The sequence below is a fragment of the Seriola aureovittata genome, chromosome 8, assembly GCF_021018895.1.
Source record: "Seriola aureovittata isolate HTS-2021-v1 ecotype China chromosome 8, ASM2101889v1, whole genome shotgun sequence".
Lineage (NCBI taxonomy): Eukaryota > Metazoa > Chordata > Actinopteri > Carangiformes > Carangidae > Seriola > Seriola aureovittata.
The window spans coordinates 16,592,213-16,604,611 of record NC_079371.1 but is presented as its reverse complement, the minus strand read 5'-3'; the positions used below and the strand labels follow the sequence as shown (position 1 = coordinate 16,604,611).

Below are 12,399 nucleotides of genomic sequence, written 5' to 3'. Positions count from 1 at the left end.
CTTGTAATGTGCCTTGGGCAAATACCCCCTTGAGCCCCCCGCCCCAGCTACAACTAAAAACACACTATTCTGCACAAATTATGATAATTTGTTTAATGAAATATAATAAATAAATTAATATAGATAGAATAGATAGAATAAATCAAATATGATAAATCAGATAGGTGTAAAATCACTGCAGTGTGTCTGAAAATATTTCTTTAAATTTCAATAATAATGTTCCTGTAATATTATTCCTGAAAGTTCCTGCAGTTATTTCTGAAAATATCTCAGTTAAAGTTCTTAAATATTCTGATAATATGCTTGTTAATCTGTTAAAATATCACTGAAAGTATTCCCTTAATGAATTATTATAACTTAAAAAAATAAATAAATGATAAGTACCAATTATATACAATCATAAATAACAAAATAAAGTAACTAGAACGAGTATGTCTGTCTTATATACACAAGAATAAAATGGACAATCAAATTACTGAACTGCACAAATCCTTCATTCCACAAATACATTAACAAGAAAACCTACTTATTATTTGAAGCCTGACATTTCTTGCTTTCATCATCAATTAGAACCAAAATTCTATACGATCATAAACACCAAAGTGAATAAACACACATAGCTAACGTAACTCTTTCTCTCTTTAAACAAGACACACACCTGCGGTGGTGTGCAGACTAGTTTATCATATCCTGCAGCAGGTGTGGATCAGCTGACAGAGGAGGTGACCTGGGGCCTCATGTACCAAAGCCTTGCGTAGAATTCACACTGAAACGTGGCGTAAGCTACACACAAAGCTGGAAATAGGGGTATACATTTATCCAAAGAGACTCACTTTGGTTTATATATAAGCTATCTTAAAGATTTTAGAGCTAACATACTGAAAGTCACCAACTGTGGAGAGATTAAACAACTTTCTCTGTATCACTGAGCCACAAGTGTGAAAACTCATTTTACAACGAGACTATAAACTACATGCTTGTGGCTGTGAGAAGCTGTAGCCTATTTAAGCACAGCAGCACTTTGCAGTAACTTCTACCATCAGTTACTGACATTCTCACGATTGCAATTTAGATGCTGAGGATTATCGAGGGTATAGTATTCACCATGATTGCCATCTTACTTTTAAAACTTAAATCAGGGATTTGTAAAATGCGGTTAGGGTTACAATGGATTTGATTTAAATGGTATGACAGGGTTTTATAGCGCCACCAGCAGGTCAAAAATTAAACCTTAACAACACTTTACATCAAATTCTTGACAAAAGTACAAAGAACAGACTTAATTTTAGTGGCAACAGCTTTTCTATGCCCCATCCTCAGGCCCAACTGGACATTGTACATGCTCACAATGTGTTAACCTAAGAATAGATGTTTTTCATCTATTTTTCATTCATCAAATAATTGCGCCTACATATAATTAGCATTACACTGCCTTTTGATCTCATTCTCAATGTAATTTTACTCCATCTAAAAATTAAATGAATGAAATGACATTAGTGGAGTGATCACGACCCATGTTTTCTCTTGTCCACGTCATCTGATCACTCATGTTTAATAGTTTATTACAATGACCAAATTATAACGTGATCTGAGTCATTACTGAGCTCTGAGTCATTGCTTCACTTGTTCAGAAGGACCCTCCCATTCCTGACAGCGCAGTGAATTGAGCCCACTACTGAGGACAAATTAAGACTTGACTTGTTTAAAGCCCTCATACTCACTTGATGGCTCTTATTCCTCATGCATTTTTTTTTATTTTATGCCGCGGCCAAAGGCTCACTGTGCAGTTAACCAAATCACACCAAGCAACCTGAACATGAGCCACTTTTAACCAGCTACAAATGAATTCCTTCTCTTAAAATAAGATGAAGGAAGTAATTCGCTGAAGTGTTTTTGCAGGAAGTCTATTCTCTCGGGTCTTGGAAGTGAATTTTAGAAGTGCCTTCCTCTGCTGGATGTGTACACAACCATTACAGCTCAAACAGAAAGTCCTTTAAACATCTTTCCAATTCAAAGAGCAGCTGATGAAACAAGTCAATCAGTACCTACTTTAAATGCATTTCAAAGTTATTTTACAGTATTTACATCATGTATTTGTAATGATTAAAATGAGCCAACTGTGTTTTGAGTGACCAATTTATTTAATTGGCAATATGTTTATTGCCCTTTGAACCATAAAAAGTTTCCTGCTAAAAAAACCCCAAAGAGATCTCTTTTAATTCGAGGTGAAACTTCTATCAAGGAATGCTGTGACATGTTTGACCTTCAGGGCTTCATTAACCGGGTCACACTCTCAAATTCCAGTGCAGTTTTATCCAAAGCTGTGGAAAAATGTGAGAGAAATCTTGTTTGTTTGGGACACAACAAAGGTCAGCAGTCATGTATTTATCCAGACCTGCCAAGCCCACTGACAGTAATAGCAGCACTTGAAGAAGGTGGGAGAAGTGGCAAGATTTGGGAGCTCGCAAAAAAGAACATGTGAATCACAGTGTGGCTGTGAAACACATACAAACACACACACACACACACACACACACACACACACACACACATACACATACACGTGCACACACACACTTGCACGCGCACACACACACACATGCGCACACACAGGCACAGTCCCCTCCCACTCTCTTGTACACTATCTCACATAAGTATACACATTAACAAGGGCCAAGGATCCTGTAACACACACACACACACACATTATGCATAGCATTTAAATATAATCATACAGGGTCATGGCTGAATTTCCGACGGCTGAATTCCCTGAAGAAAATGTTTGCTGTAATAAATCACCTGCAACCTGAGATGAGGTTTTTACACACCACCTCGAGCCATTTATTCCTGGAATGTTACATAACACAGCAGTGGGTTCTGCTCACATCCAGCCTGAACGCCTTCCTTAGAAGAAAACAGGAAGGTAAGAGGATTGAGACAGCGAAGGAAACACAGCCATCAGTTGCTTCAGTATATGGCTGCCCTCTCAAGGAGCTTTTCTTTTTTTTATCTGCACAGTCTTGTATCGTCAATAAACAGTGTTATCAGCATCATCGCATGTCAGCATATCATATTTCCAACAACGCCTTAACAACAACCCATAACGGCTGATTGCAAGAGGCAACCTCGACCACACTCTGTTTTAGTTGCAGCTAAAAAGCATCCACAAGTATCTCAGCCATCAGCCCAGAGGGTGAGAGAAAGTGTGTGTGTGTGTGTGTGTGTGTGTGTGGAGCTTATTATAAGTGCATTTATTTGGCAGTGAAATGGTGTTCAGCGAGCATATTAATAATCACTGCTCAGCTAATGAAGAATTTCTGTGAGCAACAAATTATCACTAAATCCTCATTACTCAAAACATTACCTGCTGGCAGTGGTAGAAGTTGTCAAATCACAGCGCTTATCTAATGATTGATGAGTTGACGAGATTAAAGGCGTGCGGATGACTCGGGAAATGTTTGTGATGCTCCTGACACTTTGTGCTGCTAATATTTCAAAATGTGACAGTAAATGAATCTGGCATGTGCGTCACGGAGGGCTCATGTGTGTCACAAAGATGTCAAACATGTCACATGCTAAACAGCTCATTAGTTTTGCCCGTTGTTGTTGATGATGATGTTGATGATGATGATGATGATGATGATGATGATGATGGCTTAAACTTTCCATTTGGTGAGATATTTGATTTGTGTAATTTCTTCATTTGTGGGAAAACCTTCCGCCACACAGGACGGGCTTGTATGTATGCCTGCCACATCATAACAGGAAGCTGGATCCAAAGCCACAGGATGCTGGGTATTGTTGTATTACTCAGAATAGAAAGTACAGGAGCCTGGAAGGAACGTGTGTGTGATTATTTTCAACATCCTATTAAGTCATGCTATAGAGTGTATATGTGTATTTGGGTATTTGCTTGTGTTTGTATGAATGCATACATGTGTATTACATATGCATATTTTTGTGATACCTATGAAATGGGTGTGTCTGTGTGTGTCAGTGCGAGGGAGTAGTGTATTACCTCATACCACCAAGCACATCAAAAAGTTAGAAGACATTTAACATTATGGAACCGTGAATTTTGGATTTATCAAATTTTGGATTACGGAAGACAAAAGTATTCATTTGTCCTGTTTTGTTCTTTCTGTGCCGTACTGTTGTCTACAGTGCTCTGTGTAGGACACACGGTTGGTGCAGTACCATGATAAAATATTCGGAACACCTGCAAGCAGAAAGAATCTGAATTGGTGCGTAATTTCTGTTTTTGCCATGGTTATAGTTAAGTTACAGGTGCAGAAAGCAGTGTGAAATTTTCAGTTGCACACCGCACAACAACTAAAGTACATATCACTTGTGCATAAATCAGTTAGTCAGTCATCACTTATAAGCAGCTGCTGAGACTTTTTGGTTTTGTCTGGTCTGACCTTTGCTTTGGAACAAATCCGTACATTTTTTAATGTCCCTTTAATGTTCAGAAAAGTTCTCAGATGAAAAACAATTAAACAGAAGAAACATGTGTCATTGCATCTTCCATCAGAGGATTGCATAACAAGACCTGCTCATTTGTAATAATTAATAGTGTCTGTAATTTCTTCGTTCCCCTCAGGTTACAAAGTCAGACACAACAGAACTCAGGTTTCTGCTTGTAAAGAGCATGTTTGTGTTGGAGGACGCTGGTTACTAAGGTCAGTGTTTTTTTTCAGTTTTTATGCAGCAGGTAGACCCTTAAGGGAATGTCTACAGACCACTGATATATAGTGACAGTCACCCTTTAGATGATCTTCACTGTTTTTTACGTTCGTCCTGGGGAGTGAGATTAGAGCGAGGGAAGAGAGAGAGAAGGAAGAGAGAGGGAAACAAGATAGGCACTCTGAATCCTCCTCCTCTTCCTCCTTCATAACTTTTTCTGTGTTTCCTCTCACTGCAGCCACTAAAAAATGTTCTTACCGAGCCTCCGGCAACTCACTTTCAAGGATGAACACAGATACACTGAAACACACATACACCAACATTAATGTTGGCATCCATCAGACAGCTTTAGCTGGACTGCAAATCCCACACTGACAGGCTTCCAGCAGATGCTATTTATAAAGATTTTTTTAAATCCAAAATGAGTGAAGTGCATCTGCTGGGCAGAACTACAGTCTGTTCATTTTTATTGCATAGTTTTATTTCACAATGACCTCTGACTCGCCATGTGTGTGTCTTTTTGTATCACTCCTGACTGGTAAATACCCCCTGGCCACAGGACTGGCTGCTCAGCACTGCTTCATACATGTTATATAACTGAACCTCCAGAGCAAACAGACGCAAGCTTCTCAGCAACAGGTATTACAGTCACCTCCAGCTATGCCACCATTGACCAATTCTAGATTACAGTGTATGAATAATGGAAAGGAGTGAGGGTGCATACAAACAAGTCTACGTCTCATTCAGAGAGGCACACCATGTGTAGCCCAGCTTTACATTTCAGAGACAAAGTTTAAGTGCAGATCAGTCAATCACTGATGCATTAAAGCCTTTTCACTCTGAAAACTGCGGCCTCCTAATTAGTCGCCCTGCAGGGCCAATAAAGTTCAGAGAAACCTCCAGCTGTGCTCTCAATGGCCATGTCATTCTAAGTGTCCCGGTCAAACCGCTGCCAGTGGCATGAAAACTTTTTTTTTTTTTTTTTTTAATAAATCATTTAAAATGATTACAGTGGCCATTTTGTTCTGCACTACACTCCCAGCATGATGTAACCTATGTAATGCTGAGAAAAGTTACACATGAAAAGAGAGAAATCAAACACAACAACCACAGGGCTCACCTAAGAAAAACTAACAATCAAAGAAATTCATATCTAATTGTCTAAACAATGCTCTCTCTCTCTCTCTCTCTCTCTCTCTCTCCTTTAAGTTTAGAGATGGGTTGGTCCTCCCTGTGATGTCACCTCACTCCTGTATGGGCATTCATTCCACCAGCAGTGTGCATCTCCCGTGCTTCTCCAAATCGATGCTGTTCACCAAAGCGCAAAAGCAGCATTACGCACGGCGGTGTGATCTTGGAGGAATGTCTTTACTGGTGGATTGTGAACTCTTGTTCTCCTCACCTTTGTGATATAAGTATGTTTATATTCGGAACACGGTGTGCGCGACGGGACTATCTGGAGGACCTGTGATGAAGGGTTTAATATTTGAGGAGGTACGTTTGTGCATGTGTAGTGTTTTCAGTGAGCTACACTCTGTTTGCACTGACAAGGAGTATTACGCACGACGTATCCCCGTGCGTTAGTGGCAGGCAGCTCAGCGCACCCAGTCGTTGCTGTTCTTGGGAAGTAGAAGGGTGCAAAACAACAACATGGTACGAAAGGACAAACTGGAGCCAGCATGGATTTAACCCAGTTAAATCAGTTAGTGGAAAACATTTCCAACGATGAGAACACAACGGACGCACCGCTTGCTTTGCCACACACTCAGGCAGCCACTGCGCTCATCATCCTGGTGGTTTCTGTGATCATTTCGGTGACCATTGTCGGTAATGTGTTGGTGATTGTGGCGGTGCTGACCAGCCGGGCTCTCCGTGCGCCTCAGAACCTTTTCCTGGTGTCTCTGGCATCCGCGGACATCCTGGTGGCCACGCTGGTCATCCCCTTCTCTCTCGCCAACGAGGTTATGGGCTACTGGTACTTTGGAAGCACTTGGTGCGCCTTCTATTTGGCTCTGGATGTGTTGTTCTGCACCTCATCCATCGTGCACCTGTGCGCCATCAGCCTGGACCGCTACTGGTCAGTCACAAAGGCAGTCAGCTACAACCTGAAGCGGACACCTAAGCGCATCAAGTCCATGATTGCTGTAGTGTGGTTAATATCTGCCATCATCTCTTTTCCTCCTCTTCTCATGACCAAACATGACGAACGGGAGTGTGAACTGAACGATGAGACCTGGTACATCCTCTCTTCCTGCCTGGTGTCCTTCTTCGCTCCGGGTCTCATCATGATTCTGGTTTACTGTAAGATCTATAAAGTGGCCAAGCAGCGCTCCTCCACCGTGTTCGTGGCCAAGAACGGCCTGGAGAGGCAGCCCTCACAGTCAGAGACCTGTTTCGTCAGGAAGGACCGGTTTGAGATGGAGAGCCCCAGTAGCCAAAGCTCGGGCAGCCACCAGCAAAGGCAGGGGGAGCTGGATGACATCGACCTGGAGGAGAGCTGCTGTGCGTCGGATACTAAACCCCGCAATCATCGCTTCACCAAGCGGAGGAAGGTGGAGGGGTCGGACTGCTGCCCGCCTCAGAACTGCCGTCTCTCGTGGGCTTCGGCCCGGGCGTCGCAGCTCTACCCGCAGCAGAAGAATCCAGCTGAGCGACAACAGCTGGCCGCGGCCAACAAGACCAAAGTGGCCCAGATGCGGGAGAAGCGTTTCACCTTCGTGTTGGCGGTGGTGATGGGGGTGTTTGTGCTTTGCTGGTTCCCCTTCTTCTTCACTTACAGCCTGCATGCGATCTGCAGAGACAGCTGCTACATCCCAAGAGCACTTTTCAACCTTTTCTTTTGGATTGGCTACTGCAACAGTTCCGTGAACCCCATAATATACACTATTTTCAACAGGGATTTCAGAAAAGCCTTCAAGAAAATCGTATGCAGAACTCCTAAACGAACATAAACACTGAAAGGGACACATCTATCAACAGTGCTGGGAAACTAATAGGCCTATTAGTAGAACTCATTCTTCTTGGCAATTTCCCCTGCCCAAATCATTTCAATGTAACTGTTATCATATTGAAAAAAAAAAGATCTAGTCTTGTGTACACATTTAAATGTCTATGAATAAAATGTAAAGTGGAGCAAAACAAAAGACAAATATTGGGATGTGTTGTTGCACATCGTATGTAAGCATCAAACATGGTCATTAATTTAATCATCAGATATATTTATCCCACTTGAGATATGCGAAGTTTTAATATATAGGTCACTGTATAACAAGTTCTGCAAATCTGAACCTTTGAGAAAGAAATTCTTGCATTGGATCAATGTTTTATGTTGCAGCAAGCAACAGGAAAGAGCTACTGTAGTGAAAATGAAGTCATGTATATAACTGGATTCCAGTGCTGGCAGATGGTTCACAGTGAGCGTTTCTTGTGTTGAGATAAATAGAAGATAAATCTCCATTGTCTATAAAATATAAGCACAGGGATAAGCAAGCAAGCACTGCCTGCAGGTGTTACGGGAGGGAAAAATGAAATTAAAATCCTATAGATTAAAACAGGGTTTATCACAAGTGTAGAATGCTGCCTGGTTGGAGTGTTTGACATTATATGTCTTTCAGACATGTATATTTCTTCGCTTGCTGCAGTTAAAGCTCCAACAAGGCTCTCGGCCATTTCTTATCAGTGAACCCCCAAACTTACGTAAGAGTCTAATCTCACACCCCCACCACACCATCACACCACCTCACACCAGAACAATTGCCAAGCTGAGGCCTGCGTGTGCAAACTCTGTTGGATCAGTCTGCGTATTTCATTTCAACCTGCACAAAATTCAGCTCAATATTTTGTCAGTAAATATTTAAACCTTGTGAGATCACAATACTGCAGCACAACCTGATTTCAGTGTTATGGGACAAGAGTTTAAATCTGGGTTATGTTGTCCCGCTGATGTCTTTTTTAGATCGTGGTGCCAAATTCATTTTTCAGTCTTTGACGCAGGAAAAGTATCTGGCAAGATGATAGAAAGAAACTCAATACATATTACTGATTGCGACAGTCCTGAACATGTTAGAGGAAGGATGCTCTGAAAAAAACAAAACAAAAAAAAAAAAAAACAGACATCCTCCCTCGACCTTAAAAATAGCATCTCTGGACACAGTTATTGCAGGTGGAGCTGGACTTCCATCCTCCATCAAATCTCCTTGGTTCAATAAGATAGCTTAATATCCACAAGCCATGCCTCAAGCTGTAATCATCTGCTTTATAAAGCTGTATTATCATAGGAAAAGGCCCACAAATTATCACCCCAGCTATGCTCCAACTTTCTGCCAGTTAAGAAATTATTGACAGCACGAACAAGTCAGTAAGCTATATGGGAAAAATATAAAATATACAGTCATTTACAATGAAGACATTCCTGCAAGTTGCATACATGAATAGGAAATGTGATTATATTCAAAGCTATATTTGAGCTGCTGATTTCCATACAACTTCGGCTCACGATGCATCTGGGATATAACGCATACGTGAAATGTTGAATACATGATGAAGTTTGCATGAAAAGGCCTGCTCTTCTCTGAGACCCCCCCAAAAAACACTCTGGTTTGTGAGGAGAATTCTGACCAGCTCAATATCAGCCTATTGTGTGCATGGGGGTGCTGGGGATAAATACACTATTTATATCTCCTTAGGAATGTCTTCAAAGCTCTCCTACGGCTCACTGGTGCCTTGCCAAAGATAATCACCCTGTTTGAGTGGTGTGATGCTTGAAAGGAATTTAAAAAAAACAAAGTTTAATGAAGTGGTTTTTGTGAGGTGAGCTCATATTCATGATTGTGTTGTTGAGCTCTCATCAAGAGAAACAAGAGTGAAGGTGGTTGCATATTTCCTTCTCTCTTGACATGCGCTACCATTTTATTCATGAGCAGAGTGAGAGCGTCTGAGAGAAGTGGAGCTGGTGTGAGGAAGGAAACTTTATCTCAAAGGGATTCACAAACTCTTGAAACGAATTAAATGTCTGGCGCAAGTCGTCCTCACAAGAGGCGGTAAAATTATCTTTGTATATTTTCATCTTCAACAGGATGCAAGTGATGTTAATTGGCATATGTGCAACTTAATGGGATGTTGTTGTATGTAATTTAATTTCTCCAGTGAGCATGGTCATCTCCCTTGATGTATATTGCATTAGCCTTGGTGGAAATATTTACATGGACATTCACAGGTCATTTTCTTCCTGATAGTATACTGATTACTCTCTGATAAGACATGCAGCTCCCTTTGCAAATCTCACTTCCCAGTTCAATTATCTTTCTAATCAACTGCTCCACTGCAGTAAGAACGGAGCACAATGCTTTTAATTAGATGTAGTGTTTTCTGTTACTGACAGGCATGTCTCCCTTACACACTTCACCTATGTTACAGAGTCCAAACTAGGAGACTTAGAGCAACCTGGCATGTTAAATTATCATCATTTTCTCCAAAGAAAAAAACCTTCACACACAACTAAACGCAGATCCCTCGCAATCTGTCACTATTCATTAGCTAAATGCTCTGCTAATTGCGTTTTTATTCAAGAGAAAATTGGTATTGTTTACACTCTGTTGATTTGCAATACTCTCCAGCCCGCACTTCCATCTACCAAGCCTTTTATTTATCCCAGACTGTAAACAAAGTTGGAGCCTGATTCAGGAAGAGAAGTGGAGCTGTGGCGACCCATAACCTCCCAAATCCTCCTAAAGGCTTAATGAGAGAAACAGACCAACAGGACAGAGCCAAAACATTTCCTGGAGTGGGATGCTGAAGGGAAAGCTTTATTCAAGTCCTTTTAAAGGGGAGAAAGACTGGATGGTCAGAGCCGGCTGCCAGGGCTGTTTAGGGTCAGCAGTGTAGGGAAGGCTATTTGTAGGCACAATAGTTGGAGGAGATGTGGTTATAAATGTTTCAAGATGGGTGCAGTGGAGTAAAAAAAAAAAAAAAAGCTGCCTCTTAGGAAAAGAGAGAGAGAGAGAGGGATGAAGAGAGCAGTCACTGGTTGTCCTCCGCTGCATTACCTTGTTTGTCAGACACAATGCAGCATCTGCAGGTAATTGCTTTTTTCAATTGTCTCTAACAAGATAAAGGTTGGAGGCGAGCAAGGCCAAAACTCACGTCAATCCCAGGAAGCTGCGCATGTGGAGAAGAAGAGCCAGTGTGTCATTAGTGTAAATCAGCTGGTGTCACGTCGAAGCGAGGGTGGGACTGAGCTCACCGTCTCCAGGCCATTCTAATATATCGCCATGCTTACCACAAGCAACCGGTGCCTGACTTGGGGCGTCAGACAATGGTCGATGGTCAGATTACTGGCCTCTGTCTTTTTGTCTCTGCTATCCAAACATGTGCAGATGTGTCTCCTCTTCATAGGGTAACAAAATCCCCATTATAAAACATTTCCTATCAAACATCAAACTCTGCTGCAGAAGGTGTTACAGTGTAGGCGAGCTGTGGTGCAAAACATTTGCATCTTTAAAGGAAAGGTAAGGTGATATTCTTTATTTTTTCAACTAATTAATCCAGTATTGTCTGTGTGGTCAAAGCCTGATATACTGTAGCTTATTCTTGTGTCAAAGACCTGCAATGTTGTCCAAAAACTATTAAAAACACATCAGTAAGCCACACTGTTGCATTGAGTGATATGTTCCTTCCTGACCATAAACTTGGGAACTGTAGATTATTTTGAGTCAATCCCACATGAACCACTCTGCTGCTTTAAATACTCCCAAATGCACCAAATCCACTACTGAAAATAGTCCCAGTTCAAAACACTATTTTGAGTAATGCTTGCAAAAACTACAATGCCCAGCTGTATTGCACACATTCATTAGGTTCTGTTTTATTTTGTTTTTTTGAATGAAAGTATATTCATGGCCTGTTTTAAAGATGCCTTCAGTAGGAAGAGAAGGTCTTGGGGTTAAGAGCCACAGACAGACTGAGTATTGAGATAGTGATGAGAGACGTACTAACAAATTGTTAATCTTTAATCTTGTCATATGATTCGTTGTGAATAATTAAGAAAAAATATAATAAACCTTATCCTTTACTTTAACAAATAACACAATCCATATGAAATGAATGTGACTGAAACAAAATTTCTCATTTGTGTTATATATATATATATAAGACACTTTCAAACAGAAGTATGCTTTTATCTCCTTCTGTTCTTCAAACATGAAGAAGCATGATTAATGATTTGTAGAGTGTTGGAAAACTTTCAGTCCCTAAAGGCGCAACACGAATACTTAATCTATGGATTTATCTCCTCTCTTGTTCTGCTGCCTTGTTCTTTGTTATCCTGCATTAGGTTCACTAATAGCTATGAAAGTAAACAAAGGATATTCACAGAGAAGTCAGAATGAACAATGCGCCTCTGTCTCTCTGACTCACTATCATTTTTTTGTATATTTGTTTGAAAATATTATGCTTCTACTTCATACCTAAATCTTTGCAGTTTCAAATAATTCATATTCATCCACTGCCGCTCTCCATGTGTGAGTTTACATACACCAATGCCTCTAACCACAGAAAATAGGTGTTATTATACTGTACAGATGGACAATGAGGTTCTTGTATTTCCTCAGCATTGTAATGCTTTTGTTTGTCTTTAAGACACCAATGGGAGACATTGTATTCATCCCCACACACTCTTTTTCATAAAGTGAACACGCTTCTTCAATAAACCATTTC

At 40.8% G+C, this 12,399-nt stretch overlaps 1 protein-coding gene across 1 annotated transcript; it reads left to right on the top strand.

Annotated features, from left to right (window-relative positions):
- The first annotated feature begins 4,419 nt into the window (after positions 1 to 4,419).
- adra2db (adrenergic, alpha-2D-, receptor b) lies at positions 4,420 to 11,761 on the top strand. Its single transcript, XM_056383710.1, has one exon. It carries the CDS (start codon positions 6,366 to 6,368, stop codon positions 7,635 to 7,637), a length of 1,272 nt encoding a protein of 423 aa, XP_056239685.1. The 5' UTR covers positions 4,420 to 6,365; the 3' UTR covers positions 7,638 to 11,761.
- The last annotated feature ends 638 nt before the right edge of the window (positions 11,762 to 12,399 follow it).